The sequence below is a fragment of the Copadichromis virginalis genome, linkage group LG20, assembly GCF_057382275.1.
Source record: "Copadichromis virginalis isolate Kocher_CV1m ecotype Utaka linkage group LG20, C_Virginalis_male_GT1.1, whole genome shotgun sequence".
In the NCBI taxonomy this organism is placed as follows: Eukaryota; Metazoa; Chordata; class Actinopteri; order Cichliformes; family Cichlidae; genus Copadichromis; species Copadichromis virginalis.
The window spans coordinates 27171126-27197508 of NC_140637.1; the positions used below are offsets into that span (position 1 = coordinate 27171126).

Below are 26383 nucleotides of genomic sequence, written 5' to 3' on the forward strand. Positions count from 1 at the left end.
GAAGTAGTAAGAGTTTAAAAATGAGTAAGTTGAATGAGGATTTGAAGGGTCTCCCCATTGAAATACATTATAAATTTTTGTTGAAAAAAGTTGAATAAAATTAAAAATATAAATGTTAAAAATGAGAAAAATAGAAGCAATGTTGTCCAAAAGAATAGGAATCTAACGGTGTTTGAATGGTTTTTCTAAGTTGAACGGTTTTGAAGGAGTAGGCTTTCAAAAAACGTACGGAAAAATAAAATATAATAATAATAAAGATTAGAATAACAATACTGTGAATGCTTTTCAAGCATTCACACTAATTAAGCCCAAGGGGAGGCTGCTTTCCAATGAGCAGACTCATAGTTTAGTCGTGTTTGTACAAGGACTTTTTTCACAGGATAGCAGGAAACAGCCCATTAAAGATGCATTTACTGGAAATACTCTGAGTGCTTTAAATGATGAAGATGCCTGGACAGAACATGCAGCAGGACTTGCTAGTAGTAAACCTGGACCTAGTATGTTAAAGATCAGACAATCTGATCACATCTGACAATCGTGTTCTTACATGCGTGACAGTTGAGGAAGTCCTAGAAAGCAGCTCTGCAGATTTCCCTTTCTGCCAGGCCTGATGGGACATTGTTCTTACCCTACCCTCTAGTCCTGACAACTTCAGGATACCTAAATTTAAAGCTCTATTCCCAGCAGTGACAGAGGTGCCTAACTAGAAGAGACAGAAGACACTACCAGAAATAACACTGCTGTAACGTCCATCTTTTCAGATTTACAAAGACTTGTGAAGTTCAAGGTGATTCCTCTGCAGCCAAAAACAAATCTCGAACTGCTCAGCAGTATGGGTGGCACATTCATTTCAAACACACATGTATCTAAACATGCAATTAGCAAAATCTCTCCAAGCAGCACTGAGCTATAAGAATACACAGCTTAGAGGCAGCTTGAGATGACTATTCTGATGACCAGATTTGTTCCCTGATTATTCAACAAGCACAAACTTGATTTTTGTACAAAGTGTTGAGTTTAGCAAGCAACGAGCCACCAAGACATCTAGCCAGTGTCGATACTCAGTGCATGTTCATGTTAACGTCAAGTAAAGCTGCGTTTCTGGGTTTATTTTAGAAATTAGTTCTTTTCAACTAAAGTAGTGAGTTTGTGCAGATGAGCCTCATACATGCCAACTGAACCTTTGTCAGCTTTAGGAAATGCAGCTGAAGAGTTAAACGTACTTTTCATATCACTAGTTAGCGTCACTGATGGCCTTAAGACATCTCAGCCAGAATTAGACCCCAAATAAGATAAACAAACACCACATTAACATCTGGGCAATCCAGTGGAGAGCGCCAACTCCAGCCATTGTCATCAACACGTACTTATAACCCAAATGAGGTCACGTGATGCATGGGGTACTTCCGTGTGCATGTTACTGCTTTTTCCAGCTTAAGTGGAAGTTTCACCAATACACAGCCCACAGAAGATTTTTATAAGCCAGAATTTGGAAAATCCTGGCTTTATGTTGGAGTCAAGTGTTAAAATCGATGGTATTATCCTGATTTTTAAAAAGCTATACGAGTGTCACCTTTGAAACTCCCATTTCAAAAGTGCACTTTCACAGCCTCATGAAAGAGTCAGTTAAAACTTTGCAATGAAAAATTTCAGATATGTTGAAATACACGTAGATTTCTTTTGTATTATGAGCTGTTCAGTTCATTTTATTTACACTAAGCTTATGTATCGCCCATTGTAATCCCTACGTTTACCCAGTAAACCACAGCATGAACCCTTATGAGAGAGGTGAATTCAGTCATTAATACAATGTGTTCTTTTTCCATTAGGTTTTGAATGGGTTACAGTAGAACAAACATCTGCTTGATTTCCTTTTTCTTTTAAATGCAAAGGCACCCATTGAGTGCTCAGTGAGGGCTATTCAAGCTGTGAATGACTCAGAGTTTGAGTGGTAACGGATGGAGAGCATGTTTACTTTGGGCGAAAGACAGAGGCAGAACCAAGAAAGCGCCAATAAATGTTTAAACCAACAATGACAGATTAAATAAAAATAAAGTGCTCCAATAATTCTGTTTCACTGCCAGCATCCCTTGCTCTGCCTCAAAGCCAGGACACTACAGGGTCATCCAGATGAAGCCCCATTAGAGCCAAGTTATATAGGTCTATCTTAATAAACTATGTAATTAAATGTTGACTGCAAATTGTAGTCAACTTGACATATTGGTTTGACTATCTCAGTCTGCCTGCCATCAGATATGAAGTCTTTCAGGAAACTAAAACCTCAGCTGCAGTTTTGTTCTTCTGTCAGGTAGTGACAGACTTTTCCTGGTAGCTGAAATGAGTGACTTGTTCCAACGGTGGAATGGCATAAAAAGGGGGAAAGGGGAAGCCCCGTTTTTGAGGCCGTGCTGCATGCATATTAGGTTAATGGCTCATAATTAAAGGATAATAGGAAGTACATCAAATGTTTAAAATGATAAACTCTAAACTAGAATGAAAGATTTAACTGAGCTCCAGGACATGAGTTCAAATCATATCTGATTAGCACCATTTCTGCTGTTTACACAAAAACATAACATTTGCACCTGATACAAGGACGTGTTTCTATAAACACAAAGCAATCCAGTCTTTGCAACACCAGGTGTGGAGGTGTGTTGTATATTAGTGTAGCATCCTCGAGTAACACTTCAGGAAGCTACAGCCAGTGGCGTGTCTAGAAAATTTTTGTTGGGGGGGCCAGGTAGGGGCACAGATTTGGAGAAGGGTGGCAGATTTAATTGGCAGATAATGTTTAAAAAAAAAATTCTACCAACCCTTAACCATAATTCAATAATCCTATAAACCTAATAACCAAATGCACTTTTAACTCTTATTAGAATGAGATTTTAACCACTACGGTGCAAAGTTTTTAGATACTGCGTTGATAAAGTACAAGAGATACAATCAGTGCTTTGTCAGTGTTTACTCAGCATTCAAGGACAGCAATATTTGCATAGTATTTTTACTGACATATACTGCACATATGTTTTGGGCAAAAACATTTTTGAAAATTAAAATACGAACATCTGTAACAAACAATTGACAAATTAGCCAGTTCCAATGTAAAACTTTATCTGCCTGTTAAAAAAAGAAGATAATCTTCTCACAAACTGGTGTTTGATTTTGAAACAGGAAAAAAGTGGGGAAACAACTGAAAAGACTAACATTTGAATAAAACCTGAAAGCAAGTAAATACTTTCTATGCTGCCTTATGGTAAACTTTGGTAATATTGATAAAGAACAACACTGGCTGATGATGAAATACAGTCAGCTGGCATGGTGACACTGCCAGTATAACCTGCAGGGCTGGACTGGGACAAAAAAAATTGGGCATTTTTACTACAGACCGACCCACCAGGTATTAAAGCCATAAAGACTTTGACTGAAAACAAACCCTGTTGTGACAGTGATGTACAGTCTTGTTGGTATATGTATGATTTCTATACATTTTACGTCAGATAAAAACTTTGGTTGTAAGATTTAGATAATTATTTAATAAAAACTAGGTATTTTAAATGAGAATAAGAAAGAAAAGTATTTCTTTGTGCCCACCTTTCCCTGTTAATGCCCTACCTGGCCCCCTGGCAAAACTTTGCTAGACCCGCCCCTGCACAGTTACCAGCTGTCAGCTACATAAAAAAGGATCCTGGTGTTATTTGTCTCTCAGAAACAGTTCATAACTTCAACTCATTCATGTCACCTAAAAGGTAAACCTGTTTCTCCATCACCTGTTCAGCTCTGATGGTTCAGTAAGGACATCTCCTGGTTTCATCTTCATGTTTCCCTCTCACCACATATCTAAACAGACATCATGACCAGCAGCTTTACAGCTGTGGCTCCAGCAAACATCAGCTGATACTAGAAATTAATATTAAATACATTCTAACAACAGCTGATCAAGCTTAAACGTGCTGCTGTTGTTTAGCGCGACATCTGCTGGTTTCCTCTTTCTGGCGCAAAGTGAGCGATAAACAAGAGAGAAAAGCTGATCATTGATCAGTTTCATGATTGAAGTAGCAACAGGAGAGGGAGGGGGAGAGAATGAGAGAAGAAGAGGCAGCTGTGCAGCATAAAGACAGAATAAATCCAGCTTTGTGTCTTTTTCCATTCTAGCTAAAGTCCGGGACAAACTGCGTCTCTTCTCAGCTCAATACGAAACGCGTAATATTTTCTCTGATTGAGGGACCATTCCATTTTTTTAAGGAGCCGTTGGCAACTCTACTAACTAACCTTATGAATAAAATAAAGTTCACTATCAGTAACATCATAGCACCCACCCAGCTGTATAAAAACTCCATCAAACTGGCTAGAACGCAGTATGAGTTATTGCAACTGACAGTAAAAAGTCAGCAACATGAAAATAAACTCCACCTAAACTTGGTTTATATCTGACCCAGATAGACTGCAGCTCATAACTTCTTACCTGAAGTTCAGTTCACCTGACACTCGGACTGGTGGCTGCTTCGGGTCTCTCCTCCTGCCTCCCCTTCCCTCATCCACCTGTTGCCTCTGTGGAAGCCCCGTCATAGCCACCACCAAACAACGGAGTTATTTCTACACATCGACCTGCATCTGGCCAATCCACCACCTCTCATTGTTCATGCCGTTACAAAAAAAATAAAAAATAAGTCAAATAATCCCGATGGCCAGTCCAGCTATGTTAACCTGCAACCAAATCTGCAGCTCCATACAGCAATGTTACGACTTAGATTATATCTTATAACTCATAACTCTTATGTTAGCTGCCCTCAGTAGCATACTGTCTGAAATATTCCACAGCTGCAATAATTCTTTAAGTGTTATTTTTTTCCTTGGTATTCTAATTTCACCGAAGTTTACTAAACTCAACAAACTTAATATTACTGACCGGGACATTTATTCTGTCCTCATTTTCTTTCACCGAAAAATTGTTTCCTGCAGTGCCATCTTTTGCGCTTGGCTCTCCTACCTTTGCTAACGATGCACATAGCGCAGAAGCGATGCTGCATTCACTTACACTCGGATATCTGAGCGTCACCGTGAAAACATAATCGGACATTTGATATTTGATTGAATTTTATTGTTTTGCCTTTGGGGTGGCACCTGGGGTGGCCAGTCTGGTTTGGGGGGTGGCCTGTGCCCCCCCAGGCCACCCCGCTGGACACGCCATTGGCTACAGCTGAACATAACTAAAGCATACAGGAAGACTTTTTCTTGCAGCAGGTTATTAAAAGTAAGCTCTCAGTGTTTCGGAAGCTGTGCAGTAAGTTTGGCTGACTGGGTTTATCACAGAAGTCATTCCTCTAACGTCTTTGACCATGACCATTATATTAGGAGTGGTTCTGTAAGGAAGAATGGAAGGAATGTCCAAAATGTGGATTTAATGCTCATGACTATCAATTAAGGTGATAATTGATTGAACAAAAATCAATTTAGTAGTTTTTGATTCTAAAATTAAAATTACAACCTTAGTTTCAGCTTCTTATCTTAAAGCGTTAACAACACTTTTCTGCTTAATTCTGGTTTAGTGGCCACAATAAAAAGGTCTAAAAACAAACATCTTTGTGCATTTGTATAACACCTGACAACAAACCAATTTAAAAATAAATAAATAAAATTCTTAAGGACACGTCAAGGTTTTAGTTGTTGATGTTGACGGCTGGTCACTCACCTCCTGCATACATGACAGCCAGCATGATGGAGGAGATCCAGGACACTTGACTTGGTGTGGCATCAAAGATGACCTCAATGTCTTTGAAGAACACAGTGATGGATTTGGGGAAGGCGTAGGAGAAGCCAATGGAGATGAAGGCCCCCAACACCACCACCCAACCCCAGCCACCCTCAGGAGGGGTGTACCCTACTGGCCCGCCCACTGCTGCAGGCATATCTGCTCACGACAACTGGGATGACGATGGAAATTGTGTTTAAGGCTGTTCCTGGAGGACAGCGGAGCGTCACAGGATTAGAGGATGCAGCACAAACTGGAAGTAGAAGCTGTACCTGTGAAGGAAGCGAAGAGCAGGGAGTGTGTTAAAATCCAGAAAGATTGTGCAACAAGGTGATTGCGATACAGAAAATTCCTCAGAATTTATCTAAATTACTCCCACTTACAAGGCACCAAATCAAAGTACAGTCTTCATAATACTAGACCTGTCATACTAATACAAAGACATTTACTATTTTTAAAACTTTTAATATTCTGACAAATCTCAGGTGATCTGGTCTTCCTCAAAAGGAATTAAAAGTCACCAAGGATACTGCAACCACACGTGTATGCAGGGTCGTCCCCCAAAGGTGGATTTCTCAGCCAGGAAAAACCCTGCTCGTCATAGCAGGAAGAGTGCTGGTGTGACTAACAACACATCTTAGCTGAGTTGTGCCAGTAAGACACAAAAGTGCCGCAGGGGTGTATAATGCTAGAAACCTGCAACTGAAGCTTCAGAATGAAAATTAATACTCTAAGGCCAAGGGACTCGCAAGCCAGTCGACTGACAGCCTAATGGACAGATGGATAGATCAGGGGACATCATGCCAAAGCCACCACCCTTTTGAAGCCCCGATATATGACATTCTCAATTCCCAAAGAACACCTGCCAACGTTTTATTCTTTCTCAGCCATCGTTTTAATTGGGTACAAAGGTAAACGCCAAATGTCTTCATACATGTTGCCATTTGGTGACCTGGTGAATTACTTTATCGATATAAAATTCCACAGCATTATAAACGTTGGCACCATTGGGTCTGATGAAACGCCAACAGCTCAGCTGGCAATCATTAGTCATGTCGAAATTCAAGACCTGAAGGACCATTGATCAACTGGTGAAAACCAAGTTTTAAAAAAACAATGAACAAGGCCAGGGTGTGGCGTACTCCGTTTTATTGTTATCTAAGATAAGATGGCGTAAGTAGTTAGCTTTGGCCTGTTCTTTGTTGGTCTCCCTACAGTCAGAGTTTATGTTTTGCACAGAAATTAAGAAGAGAGGTTCAATCTATTCCCTGCTCCATGATGTAAATTAGCCTTTCTAGGTGAAGTGCTTAATGTCCACTTGCACAGACAGCAAGCAGGAATCATGAAGCTCTTATCTTATTTCTCTTCTGATGAAACTCAATTGCCCGGTAACTGTGCCATTTAAAACATTCCTGTTCGTGTTCAGTTCTTGAGAAACACTCCTCCCTTTGAAATGGAAGAAATCGGAAACGTAACAACCTTTATTTAAAAATTAAAAAAAAAAAAAAGTTGTTGCATCAGACTCATTTCATGGCAGAGAAAGCCAAACACAGAAGCTATTTAGTGAACTGAGTGTAAAAAAAAATAAAAAAAATAACCAGCAGCCCCAAAAGAATTACTGTTCGCTTCAATCACATCTCAAAACCTGCTCGTCCAAAGCAGCTTGCAACCCAGATAGCTGTCATGTTTCCTGTTAAACTCACTGTAAGGTTTTCATTAAGTGTTTGGCACATTTACAGCTGGAAATTCCTGATCTGCTTCTATGAATGCAACCATCTAAATGTCCCCTTTCCAATTTAGGTCACACACAGACAACTGAGCTATTTATAGCTGGCTCTGACATCATCTCTGCTACTGTTTGGTTTTGCTTTACCTTAAATGGACTTTAGAACACACCTTTATTAACCAAAAATAGACTGAAGGGACACTATAGCTCTATACTGATGCTATTTAAAGCAGAGTCATAGAGAAGCTCCCACTCAAATCACTTAAACCAATTTTTAGTGCACTGAATAAGAGGACTGTGTTCTGGGAAACTTCAAGAGCATCCAGCCAGTCTTTCAGTAAGAAATGAACAGCCAGGAGTGAAGTTCTCCAACACAGCATTTAGCCTTGATCATGTTGTAAACAACCATGCTCCACCAATCATTACAGATGTAGAGTGACTGGTTAACCCAGCCCCATGCTCACAGCACATCCCCACAGCTCTCACTGTTCACTCTTCTCTCACATGCTGAAACTTGTGCAGCCATTACCTCTGCCTGTGTTGGACAGAAGGGAACTAAGTTACTAGGCTAAAGACTGCATCAGCCAAATTTAAAGCACAGACTCGTGTCATTTGAACTTTTTGCTTATTTGGCTTTTATAATGAGCTTTCAGTTTCTCCAAGGTCCATCAGTCAAACAATGCTGTTTGGTCTGGGTCTAAACAGAGCGCGTTGTGTGTGACATCTTCTTTTGCGCATGCGGCCGCTTTGAGGGTTCACACTAGAGCGAGTTTGCTGTTGCATTTTATTTGTAGAGTGAACAAGCAGACAAAAAAAAGAAAAAAAAAAAGAAAGAATCAGATTTGATCAAAAAATTGGAATTGAGCATTAAGACCTGCAGTATGAACGTAGCCTAAATCTTGTCCTAAAGTTCATGCCTCTTGTATTGGTAGTCTAAGGCTCCATAAGCTCAGAGTTCAGACCCTATGAAGGACTGATTAAGGCATATTGAATCACTCCTAACTGTTACTTTCACTGCAATTTATTCCTAGATTTTAACTTGTATTTTTTATAAAAGTCGGGTTTTGTCATTTTGGAGCTTATGAGCCAGATCATTTCCATAAAATCGGGCTGGGATTCACAAAAGGCCCTGGGTAAAGATGTACCAATTTATGGGTAAACCTACTCACTTCAGTGTTCATGTTGCCATTACTTTCCTCTAACCCAGGGGTAGGCAACTCCAGGCCTCGAGTGCCAGTGTCCTGGAGGTTTTAGATTTGTCCATGATCCATCACAGCTGATTTAAAGGGCTAAGTGACGCCTCAGCATTTCTTGAAGCTCTCCAGAGGCCTGGTAATGAACTAATCATTTGATTCAGGTGTGTTAACCCAGGGTGCAATCTAAAACCTGCAGGACACCGGCACTCGAGGCCTGGAGTTGCCTACCCCTGCTCTAACCTAATTACAATGTACCAAGAGCTGCTGCTGTTATATGGGAAAGTGGCAGCTAGTGGCAATTCACCCTCACTACTCCAACTAGTACAACCTGTGGTTGAGGGAGTTGATAAAATTGAAAGGAGCAGACGTACGACAATTCCCATCAAGAGAGAAAGCCGGTGAGAACCTTGTTCACATTCAGCACACAGAGTGAATAAAAGACAATTATCAGCCTGCATCATAGTAATGTGACTCAGTCTTTGTTCTTCAAAATTCAACTGCTTTAGAGCCACTTTAACGACTGACAACATTTAACAGCAATAGACTAGTAATTAGCCAACTACGCAAATGTAACAGAGCTCTGCAGTAGGGCTGCCACAAACGATTATTTTGATAGTCGACTAGTCACCGATTATTTTTGCGATTAGTCGACTAATCAGATCATCATCCATTGGACGTACAACTTATTGCACCAGCAGCATCTGCTCTTATATAACTATCATTAGCTTACAGCTTTAAGTGTTTAAGGTGCTAACTAAAAATAAAGACAAGATGATAGTTTATTACATTTTAATGAAATCTGCAGATTGTTTCGGTGAGGTTTAATAAACTCCTTGCTATCTAAAATATAACAGGACACCGGAGTAAACTCTCGAGCATCTCACACTTCTGATAATCAGCCGTCTGCTTGACATTTATTCAGCTGTGTAAAAACTTTAATCTCAGACAAACCGATTTACTCAGGAACAAATAAAATACTAAAAAAAAGCCGAACAATAACATTTTTAAGTTATCTAAGTGACTCATATATCATGTTTAACCTGAGTAGCGAAAGACGGCGGTGGGTTTGAAAACGATTTGCCCAGAGTCCGGTGTTCTCACGGCTCTAGTGAGCCTTGCCCCCGGCTAGCCATCGAGCTAGTGGGTAACAGACGTCTCCGAAAACGTCGGAGCGCTTTTGAAAATATGTGGTGTCTTGATAAACTGAGCAGATATTTGAGGTTTACACAGCTACATTCCCGCCTGAAAATATGCTAAACGTTTATTTTGTGACCCAGAAAGAATAATAAGAGTAATATTAAAACTAACTAGCTGCCGCCATTGTTGGAAACTGAGCTGGGCTGCGCTATGAATTCTGGGACACTGCTTCTTCTTCTTCGGGGTTTAACGGCAGCTGGCATCCTTGTACATGCAGTGCTGCCATCTTCTGTTTCAGTCCGTTATTACACCCTTAAATCCTACTACTTATTCCTGCGTCTTTTGGGATCTTACAAAGCTTCAAACGAGGCGTCGACTATTAAATCAGTCGTCGACGATTTTGATAGTCGACGTAATCGTGACTAGCCGACTAATCGTGGCAGCCCTACTCTGCAGTACAAGATTTCTTCCTGTTTAAAAAAAAAAAAAGTTTTTCCTTCCCACTGTCACCAAGTGCTGGCTCAAAACACGTTTAATTGTTTGGCTTTTCTCTGTATTATTGTAAGGTCCATCTTACAATATAAATCACCTTGAATCAGAATACTTCATTAATTCCTAAGGAAATTAGGAAGAGACTGCTATTGTGTAAATAAAGTTGAATTTTGTTTTGCTACCTATGAAGTGCACTTATGACAGATAATTGGGCCCACTGCCTTTGAAATACAGCAGGCCTTCTATGCAAAGTCATTGCTTATAGGAAAAGATTTTGCTGCAGGTATTCAAGTTCCAGCTGGGCTTCAAGTCCACTGGCGAGAACCCTGGTAGGTTGAGAGAGCTTACCACATCCCAGTTGGTCTGCACTTTGCAGAGTGCCAACACGCGGTGTATTTCATCATATGGGTTTAACAGACCTATTGTGTTACTACTCATACTAAAAGTGGTCTGTGCAATGAGCATGTGTCACCATTCCTGAAAAGGAAGGGATGACACTGAGGTCATCTCCATCCAGTTTTACCTGCATAAAAATAATGTGACCTTTTGAGATATTATATGGCTAGACATGACCTCCACGTGCGCCATTATGCAGACACATGGGAGTTTCTGAAACTCAGCGGGACTCTAGACTGAGTCATGATGTACCAAGACAGTTCAGTTCTCTCAATATTTAGGCCACAAGGGTTGAAGCAATGTTGCAAAAACATCAGTGGATTTACAGCTAATTATGGGAAGTTTCTGACAATTTTAAAAGCAATTACTGAGACAGGCTTGTTAAACAGTGAAGAGCAAACAAGGCAGTTCTACTTCCTCTTTACATGCCTGTTCTGACGGTTTCAGACTCCTGACATTAACAACTACAGAGCTGCCAAACACACACAGCTGAGACCTCAACATGAACCCTAATGGCCATTAAATAACATTTACTCCAAGCTGGCTGGTCTACACTGCATGCCTGGTCGGATCTTCTGTCGTAGACTTTGGTTCTCTCACTCACTCACACGCACACACGCACACACACACACACACACACACACACACACGAATAATTTCAGAGTATCTCCGTGTACTTGTATTTATTCATTAGAAAACATTCAATTTTGAAGGAGGTCCAGATTAGGCCAACTAAATGTCAGTAGCTCAGATACTTTGGCTCTGGCCTTTAATGTATCATGACCTTCAAGAAAGCCAACTGTAAGTCATCCAGGGGCCACAAAGTAAGCCTGGCAACAGCAGTCAGGTCTTCATGTTGCTCAAGGAGTTGTTACCCAAGTCCACTTTCAGTGACCTCACCATGCAGAGTTCTCACATGCTTGTGCAAACACTTGCACTGTACCGCAAGTCAAAGTCAACCTTTGATGTGCTGTACTTAAGTGCAATTTCATAAGGGAAAAAAGCCTAAATGTAATGTTCCAATCACCATAACAAAAAACAAAAAGAAAAAAAGGGGGGCATAAAAGTCCCATCAATTGTTACTGAGTCAGCGATAAGCTAAGCAGTGGGGTCCTGACATGAGTTGCACCACTGCCTTCCTGTGCTGAGGAGGAATGTGATGACACTGCACCCAATCTTCCTTTATTACTGACAAATCAAACTGCACTGTGTGCATTTTAAGTGTCCCCCACCACCCAGAGTTTCCTCTTCACTCCAACTTGTGGATGTTTCTATTTGAGGCTGATGAAATAGTCCCATCAGGCTCATTTATGATCCTCATCATTTACAGGAAAATGTGACACTAACTGCTAGACCGAGAGCAAACATCGCAAAGAAAGCTAAAAGGAAAGGGTCAGCAGTTTGATGGATGTTTGAAATGGACTTAACCACCAACTGTGGTCAAGATGACATCTGATGAAAAGCTCCACAGACGCCGCGCTTCCTTTCTGCCGCTCACTCACCATTAGGGCTGCCACGATTTGTCGACTAGTCACGATTACGTCGACTATCAAAATCGTCGACGACTGATTTAATAGTCGACGCGTCGTTTGAAACTTTGTACGATCACAAAAGACGCAGGAATAAGTGGCAGGATTTAAGAGTGTAATAACGGACTGAAAAAGAAGATGGCAGCATTGCATGTACAAGGATGTCAGCTACCGTTAAACCCCGAAGAAGAAGAAGAAGAAGCAGCTGTGTCCCAGAATTCATAGCGCGGCCCAGCGCAGTTTCCAACAATGGCGGCAGCTAGTTAGTTTTAATGTTACTCTTATTATTCTTTCTGGGTCACAAAATAAACGTTTAACATATTTTCAGGCGAGAATGTAGCTGTGTAAACCTCAAATATCTGCTCAGTTTATCAGGACACCACATATTTTCAAAAGCGCTCCGACGTTTTCAGAGACGTCTGTTACCCACTAGCTCGTTAGCGAGCCGGGGGCTAGGCTCACTAGCGCTGTGAGAACACCGGACTCCCCGCAAATCGTTTTCAAACCCACCGCTGTCTTTCGCTACTCAGGTTAAATATATATGAGTCACTTAGATAACTTAAAATGTTATTGTTTGGCTTTTTTTTTTAGTATTTTATTTGTTCCTGAGTAAATCAGTTTGTCTGAGATTAAAGTTATAGTTTGTACACAGCTGAATAAACGTCAAGCAGACAGCTGATTATCAGAAGTGTGAGATGCTCCAGAATATACTCCAGTGTCCTGTTATATTCTAGATAGCAAGGAGTTTATTAAACTTCACCGAAACAATCTGCAAATTTCATTAAAATGTAATAAACTATCATCTTGTCTTTATTTTTAGTTAGCACAGACCTTAAACACTTAAAGCTGTAAGCTAATGATAGTTATATAAGAGCAGATGCTGCTGGTGCAATAAGCTGTAGTTTTACGTCTAATGGATGATGATCTGATTAGTCGACTAATCGCAAAAATAATCGGTGACTAGTCGACTATCAAAATAATCGTTTGTGGCAGCCCTACTCACCATGTTCCTTTACACTTGTTGGGAAGGTTTTACTACACTTAAACATAATGAGTTCTTGGAAGACTAGCCTCTTTTTAAGTACATATTTCCTTCCCTCTCGCTTATGAATTAAAATCCAGTAGAGTTCATTTAACGCTGAAATGTCATTAAAACACTGACAGATGCCAAAAGTCAGGGTCTTAAAACTGATCGGGATCTGTGAATCTTTATTATACCTATGAGTAAATCAATACTTACACAATGCGTTGATTTTTCTATTCACGGAAACAAAGTGAAATAGTTGCACAGCTGCAATTTGATAACTGGAAAAACAGATCAAAACACAGGATGTTACAATAAGCCATGTTCCCTTTTTTAATGCCTTCAAGCATGAATGAAAGATGTCGCAGATCAGGAGAGCAATATCTGCAATTCAGTCTTTGGTAACTGAAGCTAATAAAAAGAAGCTTTTTAAAGCAAGTTAATCTGTATTTTGTTCTTTGTACTGTACATAGCCTTGCGTGACCGTGGGTTACCTTATGTACTTGGGACAGAAAGGTCATCAGAGGCCAGATCTGGCTTGAACACGCCAGCTTCTCAATTACACTTGGAAAGGGAACAGCTTATAACAACATATAATGTTTCTTTCTGCATACTGGATCCCATTTTAGCACCATACTAACCATACCAAGACTAAGACACATTACTTTCAATTTCTCCAGGAAATGTGACATTTTCTGAACAGTGATGCTCTGTAGACCAACAGCAAGCTAAGCAAACTTTGAATAATTTGGTCCATGCAAAACAGTTGCCCCATTACAAACTTTGTTCGTATCATATACAAATAGCCTTGACTGTTACTAGCCTTAATTGTAGTAATCAACCTCATTACTGCTCTGTGTCTTCAGAGTGTTTGATATGGGTGTAAACTTCCTGACAGGAAACTAAAAAGAACGTGTTTTTTAAACTACCCCTTTTTCATTAGTAGTATAGTATAGTAGGGCTGCACGGTTTGCATAAAATGAGAATCACGATTTTTTGGCTTAGAATTGAGATCACGATTCTCTCACGATTTTCCTTTCCAGTATAAATATTTATTGCACTTATTAACTGCACATCAACTTCGTAACAGTTGAGACTGAACATAAAAACAATAAATAAACATAAAAACAACAAATGTCTCACGTTTTGTTGTTGCCTTAAAATGTTGTACTGCTTGAAATTCCGTCTCCACCGTTGCTCGACGCTGCGTGTATAGAGCAGGTAGTGCAACAATAGTTGCGGGGCGGCACTGTGTAGCGTTTGTCTAGGGTGTTGATCATTCTCCTAAATCCCTCGTTTTGCACAGTGTTGATGGGAGCCATATCTTTGGTCAGGTGATAAGTGATAGCCTCCGTAATTTCTTTGTGCCTGCGGGAGTTCGACGTGTATAGGGAAGCGCTGTATAAGGTTCCCGTTATTGATGTTTGGGTGGTTGACCGGGACGGATTTTCTCCTGTCACTTTCTCGTCATCCCTGACGTGCTCTCCGTTGTTTTTTCCCTGCTAATTTTAGCATCACACGGCACAGCTTCTGTATCACGTGGTATAAGGCTCCGCCCTTGTCATTTGTTGAGCAGGAAGAGTGAGCACTTGATTTCATGCAGATTACGTCCCGGATCAAAATGCGGTTAGGGCTGCCACGATTAGTCGACTAGTCACGATTATGTCGACTATTAAAATCGCCGACGACTAATTTAATAGTCGACGCATCGTTTGAAGCTTTGTAAGATCACAAAGGACGCAGGAATGAGTAGTAGGATTTAAGGGTGTAATAACGGACTGAAACAGAAGATGGCAGCACTGCATGTACAAGGATGCCAGCTGCCGTTAAACCCCGAAGAAGAAGAAGCTGTGTCCCAGAATTCATAGCGCAGCCCAGCGCAGTTGTCAACAATGGCGGCAGCTAGTTAGTTTTAATATTACTCTTATTATTCTTTCTGGGTCACAAAATAAACGTTTAACATATTTTCAGGCGAGAATGTAGCTGTGTAAACCTCAAATATCTGCTCAGTTTATCAAGACACCACATATTTTCAAAGGCTCTCCGACGTTTTCGGAGGCGTCTGTTACCCACTAGCTCGTTAGCTAGGCGGGGGCAAGGCTAACTAGAGCCGTGAGAACACCGGACTCCCGGCAAATCGTTTTCAAACCCACCACTGTCTTTCGCTACTCAGGTTAAACATGATATATAAGTCACTTAGATAACTTAAAATGTTATTGTTTGGCTTTCTTTAGTATTTTATTTGTTCCTGAGTAAATCGGTTTGGCTAAGATTAAAGTTATAGTTTTTGCACAGCTAAATAAACTTCAAGCAGACAGCTGATCATCAGAAGTTTGAGACGCTGGATAATATACTCCGGTGTCCTGTTATATTTTAGAAAGCAAGGAGTTTATTAAACTTCACCGAAACAATCTGCAAATTTCATTAAAAATTAATAAACTACCATCTTGTCTTTATTTTTAGTTAGCACAAACACTTCAAGCTGTAAGCTAATGATAGTTATATAAGACCAGATGCTGCTGGTGCAATAAGCTGTACGCCGTACGTCCAATGGATGATGATCTGATTAGTCGACTAATCGCAAAAATAATCGGTGACTAGTCGACTATCAAAATAATCGTTTGTGGCAGCCCTAAATGCGGTACAATCGTCGTCTTTTTTTTTCTATTTTTATAATCGTTGTCATTTGGAAATGAGATCGCACATAAGTATGAATCGAGATAGCGATTTTCTAACGATTAATCGTGCAGCCCTATAGTATAGTATAATAATAATAATAACAACAGATTGGATTTATATAGCGCTTTTCAAGGCACCCAAAGCGCTTTACAATGCCACTATTCATTCACTCTCGCATTCACACACTGGTGGAGGCAAGCTACGGTTGTAGCCACAGCTGCCCTGGGGCAGACTGATAGAAGCGAGGCTGCCATATCGGCCCCCAGTAGGCAGTAGGGTAAAGTGTCTTGCCCAAGGACACAACAACCAGGACAGAGAGCCTGGGGATCGAACCGGCGACCTTCCAGTTACAGATGCGCTTCCCATACATGAATCAAAAAAAGCTGCTCGAGGTGAATCTTGCATGCTCTTACCGAAAGATTCCCAGAAAACAAGTACACTGTACCGTGGGATGTTCTGTCAACCAAAAAGGACTACACACAAAAATCAGTTAGAAAAAAGAAAAAGCTACTACATAGTAGTGCACATCAAAGGCCTTGAGTAAAAAATAAAGACCTAAAGCTGCCTGGAGAAGTTACTGTGAGAGCTACCCATCTTATGATGGCTCCAAGTTTGTTTAAGGGTACCTGGAAACCAAAAATCCCTTCAGAAAGAAGAGATTTCTCTTTTTTTCCAGTTTTATCCACTTCAAAAGATTCCTGGACCTGAATTGGAGGACACAAGATTGTTTGTTGGATTGTGTAGAATTATCTGACCACGACATGGATGAAGGTTATGCCAGTGGATCTTATTCCTAAGCAAAACTGGGTTTTTTTTGTTTATTTGTTTTTGTAGGCATTCCAGACGTGTTTCTGCAGATATGAATACAGGTGGGCATTGAAACGTTTGGTTTGCACTTCTGTGTACCTCTGCTGCCCTACAGCACAAGTGCAAATGTGCAGTGTGCGAATAAGAGGCTTGCTACAAAAACAAATTCTCACTTCATGTATTGCAAAAACCCAACTACATGTGCATCACCGGTTAGAAACGTTCGTTTTATACGTCACAGACCAAACCAGCATCAGATATCATGTCACCCAGACAGAAAGAAGTGAGATGTGAAGTTTACGGACTGCTGTTAATGTGAAACAGGCTTCACCAGTGGGAACGGAATAATGCTACCTTTTCCCCTGAGGTCCTACTGAGCTGTGCTGAAGCCCAGTTAGGTGTTTGTGTGCGCCAGTAAAGCAGGACAGGTCCTGAAGGAACCATCAATGAGGCCATTCATCCCCACTAACAATGCTTCTCTCAGAGTGTAGAGGGGATGGGGTTACCTGAAATCCAACAGACTGAGAATAAATAAGTGGGTACAGCAAGTGAAAGGTTACAAAAGTCTGACAATAAATCAAACTGAGGCTGGATTTATACAATGTGCCCTTGTACTGAGATTAATGACCAACCTTTAGAGGGTTCGACTGCAGGACAAACACTATCAGCACTGAGATTAAAAATACCAGGCCTACTTAATTTCCCAAATGAAAGACAAGATACTGCAGCCACTCACTGAAAACTGGTGACAGGAAGCAAGGGAAGGAAGAGAGAGAAGAGGGTTAACCAGGGAGGAGTGAGTGTGCAATTTTACAGCATCATGATGACTCAGGAATTCCTTAACCCCATGACTGAACATAAGACAACGGGAGGAGTGAGTGTGCAATTTTACAGCATCATGATGACTCAGGACTTCCTTAACCCCATGACTGAACATAAGACAACGTAAGTTTTGAACTCTCACTTTCGATTGGATTTTAATATCTTGGAACAGCAGAAAAATTACTTTAGATGACACAAGATGATCTTTTCAGTTAAGACTTGATTTTATATAAACCAACTGAACCCATTTTTCTGATCATTACACCAAACAATATTACTAGGCAAAATAACTGCAGTGTGATGTTTACCAGCTTGCAGTGATTAGCACTTAAACCCCACTGCTGTTAATGTGGCCCCATTGTGCATTTCAGAAACTCACGTACACATAAATCCTTATACTCTTGCATGCAAAGCCTGTGCATGTACACATGCACGTAGGCCTGATCGAGGACAATCAGCTGCCACACGCAAATGTTCTAGCCTGGAGTCCAGCGATGCTCACGTAAAGCTCATGCAGGTGTAAATGCACGTACTCAAACCATGACCAGTGTCAAATACTACTATAGCATTCAGATACTCGCATTACAGGATTCCTCTTTGTTGTGGAGTATCTGCTTAACTGACCCGTTTATTGGAGAAAATAAAATATGGATTTTTTCTAAGGCCAAGTTTTAAATATTTAAACAGGACTTTTTATTTATTCAAACAAGCTGAAAGGCCAAAATTACAGATTTGGATTATTAGATGGAGGGAAAATGTTTTCCCTCCCATCTGATCACTTAATCGCTTATCATTAATTGGGGTGAATTAATAATTCATCCATTTGGATAAGGGAATTACGGGTGTGGCTGCTGTGACTGACAGGTTACCTGACACACCTGACCTGCAGTCACTAAACTGGACCTTTCCACTGCATTTATGTAGTCACTGTGACACCTTTTTAAAATATTATCCCACTTGCTTTACATAAGTCATTTGCACGCATGAACTATGTCCATGTCAGGAGAATCACTTGAGGACATTGTCAAACTTGTGGTTTCTAACATGTGGAGAACTTGTCACGTGCAGGCAGGCAGACTTGCCTTTCACCACATGAAAACAGTTTGTCCCCTCCATCATGTGGTGCTGCTTGGGTTAAGGGAACAGGAAGACGATCCGGTGTGAATTCCCTATACAATTACCTGCTCAACTTTCATATGGACTAATTACACAGACTCTGTATCTCATTGTACAACTGTATAGTGACAATAAAGGCATTCTATTCTATTCTATGGGGGAGATGACATGGTCAAGACTATTTAAAGTCCAACCTGACAAATTAAGAGATTTCTGTTCTCACGTCCTGCTGCTCTGGTTAATGTCTATAAGGTTGAGAGCTGTGGTGCCAGTGTAAAATAGCTCAAAGCTATAAATGAGAGTACCACACTACATTTACTATCTATTGCTCCAAAAGATCCGCCTAAACCAACCCAGGTTGATTCAGGTGATAGATACTGGGTGTCTTCTCCAACCAAAACAATGCAGTCTGTAACCAACGACTTCTGGTATTAACACACTGGATACCTGCCAACAATCACAAAGACAAAGATGCACTTGAGTGTTGCAGTTTTTGAAATTTGGCTGTCATATCCTCAGAATTGATCAGTCCTAACAATAAAGATTACCTGCAACAAATATTTAATAATGAAGTACTGCTGACTACGTGCTCACCTTACCGGCAATACCTGAGTGCTAGAACATGTCTGTAACACAAAAACCACACTGGGAAGACCTGGAAATCTTCCAATAAATGCTATGTGTGTTTTTAAACAGGAATACAACCAAGAAAGAAAGTGAACAAGTGAACTTGTTTTAATAAGGTGTTCAGTGGGAAGATATATTTGAGCTCCGGGTCCACAAAGTCAAATTTAGTATCATTTTTGGCCCCCCACAGATAAGAGAACTCACAGCTGGAGCAAAGTGTTAGTTTAATATTTAGTGCAAATGATTAACTTTGGGCTTATGAAATGTCCGGTTAAAGCTGTGGGCTTGCGTACATAGTTGAAGAGGGGAATCTGTGACACCCATGGTGCATTTTGGCAACGAACTTTTAACCACATTAATTTGATTTCAAATGTACCTACTGGGCTCATTTCCAGTTGCACAAGGAGAACAGTATGTCACTATTATTAAGTCTAATCAGCAAACAGGTTTAAGCAGGACCTGTTCTGCTGGTTTCAAGCTCCATATTTTATTCTTGTGCCTCTATTAAAAATAACTGCACAATTCAAAGTAATCCTTATTTATCTTAAACTGTGCCTTGGTGCAGCCACTCAGTCTGAAACTAGCCATTTTAGCTCGTAGGCTTTGTATAAATGGTAATATGGTTAGTGAACTCCTGTTGTGAAACCTCAAGCCGAGGCCCTTCACAATGGGATGTTAACACCTTGGTGTTTTGAAACTGGAAGTAACAAAAGTGCACAATTGTAGAGTAACAACTTTGCTAGCCCCGTCCTAAAGCGTACCCATGTTCTTGATTTCCATTGAAATAGGGACTGTTGTTTACAAAATAAACCTGGAATGTACATCCATTTACAGACCTTCTTAAGGCCACTCTCCCTGTCAGCTGAAACAAAACATACGAACAGCAGGTAGGTACCTGGTAAATGTGCTTAAAAAAATAAATAAATAAATAAAAAAATAAAAAAGCTGAAAAGTCTATGTAGTATCTACACTTTCTCCTCCAATGGTGGATATATTTCTGTGAGAAATTTTAATCTAGTACTGTGACAATTATTCACAGTAAATAATCATTCTGACTAGTGTGGATAGTACTTACAGGAAGTTTAAATGTTAAATATGAGCAGACACTCAGATTTCAACTTTAAGACATCTTCCTTTCAAAATATAGAAGGGACTTAAAAAAAAAAAAAAAAAAAAAAAACCTGTTTCAATAACTTCTGTCAGCTACAAATTGTGTTTTCCTGAAACCCAGGGGGAGATGTTCAGCTGTTTAACTGTCAGTCCACTAGGGAGGCCAGAGTTCAGAGGACAGCCACCAGCACTCAGTAGCTACAAAGAAACATAAATCCAGTGCAGTGTTTATCCTTGTAGGGGTCACCTTGTCACCGCAAGTGGAAAATGACACAGCAATCACTCATTTTATGCACCACAGCTTGAGAACATGCCCTGGTTACACACCTATTAATAAACAGTTCTGGCTGTTTGGGGACAATAAGGGTTGCATGGGATCCCTTTGCGTGTGGCTGTCATGCGATCTTTCCATTCACCCGTGACCCTGAGAGGGTCAGCATGTGAAACTCATTGAGTGAGATAACACGTTCGCCTGCAGTCAGATGCAACATACTGGAAATCACACCTAAGATGCAATTTCTATGTTGCCATTAGACCTTTTTAAACAACAGGGATGATTTGATTCTTTTTCTCCCCTCTGCTCACATATTTTCAAGCTGTTGCATCATTGCTTTCTGTGTAATCTGAGAACTGGACTGAGCTTTTTGAAATGCAGAAACAAACTAACACGACACCAAAAACAGAGACTTTATCATATTTGGATGCTTGGAAACAGTGTTATCAGCCAGTAATATCAAATCTAGTAACTAATAATCCAATTCTTATTACACTGGGCCAGATGAAGCCATTGACCACAAAAGCTCGACGTAGCTTTCGGTTGAAAATGTGAAGAAAATAGGGCAATTTCTCAAACCTGACTTCTGTTTAATTGCTAGCATGGAGCAACACTTGTGACTGCTAAAAGACTATTGTTATACATAAGAACTTTTATGAGCCCTTTTAATCTGACTTCTGAACTCTTTACTGGTCATTTTATGGACTCAGTCGCAAGTTTCAGGTCATACAGAATAAAACATTAAGACATTAAGAGTTAGAAATTAGGATTATCCAGACTATGTTCACTGGTTTAGATTTGTCCATCACTGGCTGTTAGCCAACAAATGTACTGTTCCCAGACAGACTCTCTTGCTCATCACATCCAGTTTCAAAACACTAAGATGTGGATGGCGGAAAAAAAAGCAAAAAAAAAAAAAAAAAGCTTGGGTCCATGCTATATAACATGACTTCAGAAACCATTTTTGTGATGGCACATCATCTGTATCCAGGTTTTACACCACCTACGAGCACTACACAGAAAATTTAAGAGTAGTTTTCCATGGGGAAACGACCACAGTGGTCAGGATATGCAGGCTGAATCTCACTTCTGAATTTCTTGCAGCGGTGACTTTTAATAGTCACTGACATGGGTGGGACGATGGTGCTGACATTTTCGAATAAGAGGCAGTGGAAGAAGTTTCAGCCTTGGCACTGGCATGGCGTCTCTGGAAATTGTGGCATCTCCCCCCCAAACAGACAACAGTCAAGAGATTTTGTTCACTTTCTGAGCTCTTCACTCACTTTCCAAAGTAATAAAATACATTTTGCTTATCAAATGACTGGCATGATAACAAAAACTCATTTCCTTAAAACAATACAGACTAATCATGCCTAGTCAAGCTTTCAAGAGCTCCATTTTAAGCCAGGAAAAACACTTTGTGGGGACGTACCAACCGAATTAAGTGAACTGGACCTGTGGGTGGATGGGGGCACGCTAGGGACCCAAAGGTCCCTGGGGGAAGGGGTGAAATCACTAGAAGAGTGAAACGTCCGTGGAAAACCACAATAGGAAACGAGGGAGAGGACTCTCAGTCAACACAATGAGATGGAAAATGACAAAATTGACATCACACTGACTTTCTGTATGACTGTTCTGGTAAAGTCACAGAAACCACTAAAATTCCTTTTTTATGCGGCTTCGACAAACCTCTCCAGCAGATGAGATGTGAGGCCCTTCACGTGTTTGTGCCACAAAACTTTTTTTTTTTTTTTTTAAACATCCACATTGCCTTCACATGTGGATGTAAAAATAGCGGCAAGTCAGCATCACGCCACGGTAAATGAAACCACGTCGCTTCAGAGCGTCCTATAAGGCCACTTGGCTTCAATCATGTGCGCCTTGTCGTAGTAAACGGACTAAACAACGACAGCGGAACTAGGTGGGATGAAAGTGGCTCACACATGAGGCGGCTAACCGAGAAGCAGAGCAAGCTAATTTAATGCAACTTTAGCCGTTGAGCCCAAATTGTGATTTAAAACTATAAAAAGCGGATCTTTTGCCTCAACGCGCCACGTTGGGATTCTCGGTCCCGCTCACTCACCGCGGAAGGTTCTTCGGCTGCGTCCGCTGGAAGCTCGGTTGAGCTCGAGTGGCCCCCGGTGTCCCTTTTGTTGTGGAGTACAGCGACACGTTGCTACGGTACCACCTCCGGGTACCACAGACCTCAGACTGAGAGGAGTTACGGGATGGTGATGGCGTTATAACCGTAGCGCATGCGCATGTGAAAGAATCTCATAGTCGCAGTAAGGGGAAGCTGAAAACGTGCACGTGCGACTATGAGGCGGGGCCTAGCGGGAACCATATGTGACTTCAACGGAGAACGGACGTTGCTTTGTAAAGATGAAGTCTAACACGTCACACTACGTGCTTTAAGCGCCTAATTTTACAGAAGAAATGAATGGAAACCAAATGGAGTCACTCTACTGAGCCTCTATTTACTTACAGTTTTATTTGGTTTAGGTTTGAAATATTGAGAGATGCTTGAGATCTTTGTCTCGAGTAGCAGCCTAAATACTTTTTATATCCATCACCTCATATCCTAAAACCATATTGATTAGCAGAAACACTGCAATATCCAGCAGGCTGTCTCTAACAGTACAATTTATATTACTCAGACATGCCAGTATCTACCTATGCTTCAACCCCAAGTCAAAATTAAATCTAGCTTAAATTCAATAGAGCATGAATGTCAAACTGACTTTACGTAATGGGCCACACTTTGATCTTAACTGGACTGGACTGGTGAAACTTGTCGTTTGTGTCAGTGTAAAGAAGTGTAACTGCGCATTTAACCCTCATAATTAGAAAAAGTGGTGCAATTAATTAAATGATAAAAAGTAAAATTACTGAAAAGCTTCTAGCAGCTCATTGCCCAGACTGTCCTGTAATCATACAGCAGAATTCACAGAAAATGTGTTTCATTTACTGTTTACATTGTAAATAAATAAATACATTTCTGTTCTAGACAGTAAAAAACTGAAAAAAACAGACTTTTCTCCAGTTTAATTGTTTTTCTGTTACTTCATTGCTTTAGTGTAGTGTGAATGTCTGTGGTGAAAGTCTATCAGTAGGACAAGCTGTAAAATTTATGAAAATCCAGTTAAAAGCCCTAAATGTAAGTACTCCTCATTTATCGAGAAGGGCTGGATTGGAGTCTTTGCTAGGCTGGTTCTTGTACTTATTTTTGCAATAGAGAGTCTTTAGGGACTTTAATCCAGTAAAAGACAGTAAATTATCATTTTTCAGGAAACATAAACCAAAGACAAAGGAAGAGAGGAAAGGGGGAAGACATGTTAGGAGGTCTGAGAGAGAAGGGAAAAGAAAGGACCACAGAAAAGATTAGTGGATGTATTATTGGAGGACATACAAAGGGTTGGTGTGACAGAAGAGGATGCTAGTAATAGGATGAGATGGAGGCAGATGAGCGGCTACTGTGAATCTTAAAGCAAGAAGCCAAAAAAAGAAGATATGTAATGAGACTCTTTGGTATGTTCTGTAGTGGTCTCAAATAACTGAGTTTAGATTTCACTCAAAGTCCTTCTAGAAGCCAATCCAATCTGATTGTAAAAATTCAAGGAGCGTTTGCTGACTCTTTGCTCATACATGACTGTATTTACTTAATAGATGCTATTAATCTTAGGCTCTCTTCCACAGTGTGTTTTTGTCCTGTCTTCCTCCCCTCACTCCAACTGGTCTCGGCAGATGTCTGTGCCGAAGGTTTCTTCTTATTAAAAGGGAGTTTTTCCTTCTTACTGTTGCCAAAGCGGTTGCTCATAGAGGGTCATATGTGTTTTTGGGTTTTCTCTGTGTTATTCTATTCTATTCTATTCTATTCTACAGCATGTGTTTATCAGCAAGTCAGTAGCATGAAGCATGGATGAATGAACAGGTGGCACCAAAGAGCATGCTGTTCACTCCAGGCTCAGGTAGCTCGCACGGCCTCTGATCAGGTCAAAACAGGCCACAATACAACAGAGGCACGTAGGACACCCTGAATTACTGATCTGAAATACATACTCAGCACTTAGTGTTAAAAGCTTGCCATATATGCTTCAGCTGCTACACACACAGATGCACACACAGTCATTAGCTGTTTATCATTAATATATATTTGAACATTTTTATGATTTAGAATAAAATAAATGAGCGGTAAAGCCACAGGTAAAAATGACAGAATTACATAATATTATAATGCATGTATTGCATTACCTTATTATATTACAGATGCTGAAATAAAATATCTATTTCTCTTTGCTGAAAAAAAGAAGAGTTTGCGTAAACCTGTTGGTATGAGCCGTCTCTCTAGAACCAAATAGTAGAGGCGCATTTTAGCGTTTCAGGAGGTACTAACAAATATACAGTATATACATATTCATAGTACTTCTCTGTGTTTGGATAAAATGTCATTATATACAATGACACACATGCAGCCTCAAAAAATGCTGACTGAGCACTCCTCTGGCACTGACCGCTTCTTGGAAAATTTCATATTTCAAAAGACGTGTGTGTGTGTGTGTGTGTGCGCGCGCGCGCGTGTGCGGGTGCGTGTGTTTCATTTGACATTTTATTCTAATGCATTATACAATATCATATTTTTACTGCATACACACAATTAAAATATCATGTGTTGCAATCATGCTCCCTCCCATTCTTCTCCACTCAGACGATTGTTGCCCAAACTGAGAACCCCTGAAATGACCTGAGGACATGACGGGTGTGTTGTTCAAAGACACAGCGCTTAGTAATCAAATCAGATTTGAAGGTATTACAGCTGCAGTAAGATAAGCAGGAGGCAAACTCCTTTGCAATATGTACTCTGTTCCTTTTCTGTATTATTACTGATAGATATTAATGTAATCACAAGAAGATCAAAGGCACAAAGGATGTAATGTTTGATAGTGATACGCTCAGTACTGCAATCCAGGAATTTCTAAATAGGAAGTTTCTGTCGCATTTCTTTAAGTGCTCATTTATTTATCGAACCTGTACCTTTCCTCTGCAGCTCCTGCTTTACATTCCCACAGTGAAGCTAATGTACAGTTCATCGGATTAACATTCCTTCCTCATCCTCCACTGAAAAAAGAGATCACATGCCCACTGACCCTGCAACAGTGAATGCAACTGTATGTACCCCTACTACACTCTGTTCTCCAGCGCTCTCATGAAAGCACTGCGCTGGGGAAGAGATGAGATTGTCACTCATGTACAATGGGCATTTGTTTAGTTACCGCGGCCATCACCGTCCTCTGTCAAATGCTTCCAGCTGACTGCATGTGAGGATGCTTTTGGCACCGTAATATGACAGCCCTTAATTGGAATATTCATCATATTCATTCAGCTTCTGCTAATGAGGAAGAGAAAGAGTCCGACTGTGGCAAAGCTGAGTTTGGAAGCGTGAGAGATGGAGAAGAGGAAGGAGTTTAAAGTAAAGTATTTATCAGGTCCAGTCCAGTACAATGAATATGGCTATGACTGCTTGCCTAGCTGCCTGTGATCCAAATCCTTAATCCGAAGCTTAAGTCATAAACGTGGAGGCAGTCGTATAGGTGAACAAACCAGTGAGGAGGAGCCTGGTCCAGCAAAGGATCACACAAGGTTAGAACTAAACTAAAAACAAGGAACACAAATGAACTGAGAGAAAAAATCATGAACTAAGA

The 26383-nt window shown here is 40.5% G+C and overlaps 1 protein-coding gene across 2 annotated transcripts in view; it reads right to left on the minus strand.

Moving 5' to 3' along the window:
* The window catches only part of LOC146684981 (monocarboxylate transporter 1-like), a 33880-nt gene extending 10932 nt beyond the window's left edge, over window positions 1-22948 (minus strand). The window contains exons 1-3 of one of the 2 annotated variants that reach the window (XM_085444232.1): window positions 22768-22948; window positions 17090-17241; window positions 5690-6021 (exon numbers count right to left, since the gene is read on the minus strand). In XM_085444232.1, coding sequence (XP_085300358.1) covers window positions 5690-5906 — 217 coding nt within the window. In that variant the 5' untranslated portion in view covers window positions 5907-6021; window positions 17090-17241; window positions 22768-22948. The remainder of the gene's footprint in view (window positions 1-5689; window positions 6022-17089; window positions 17242-22767) is intronic. The other variant, XM_085444231.1, reaches the window with a different exon arrangement.
* Window positions 22949-26383: the final 3435 nt, after the last annotated feature.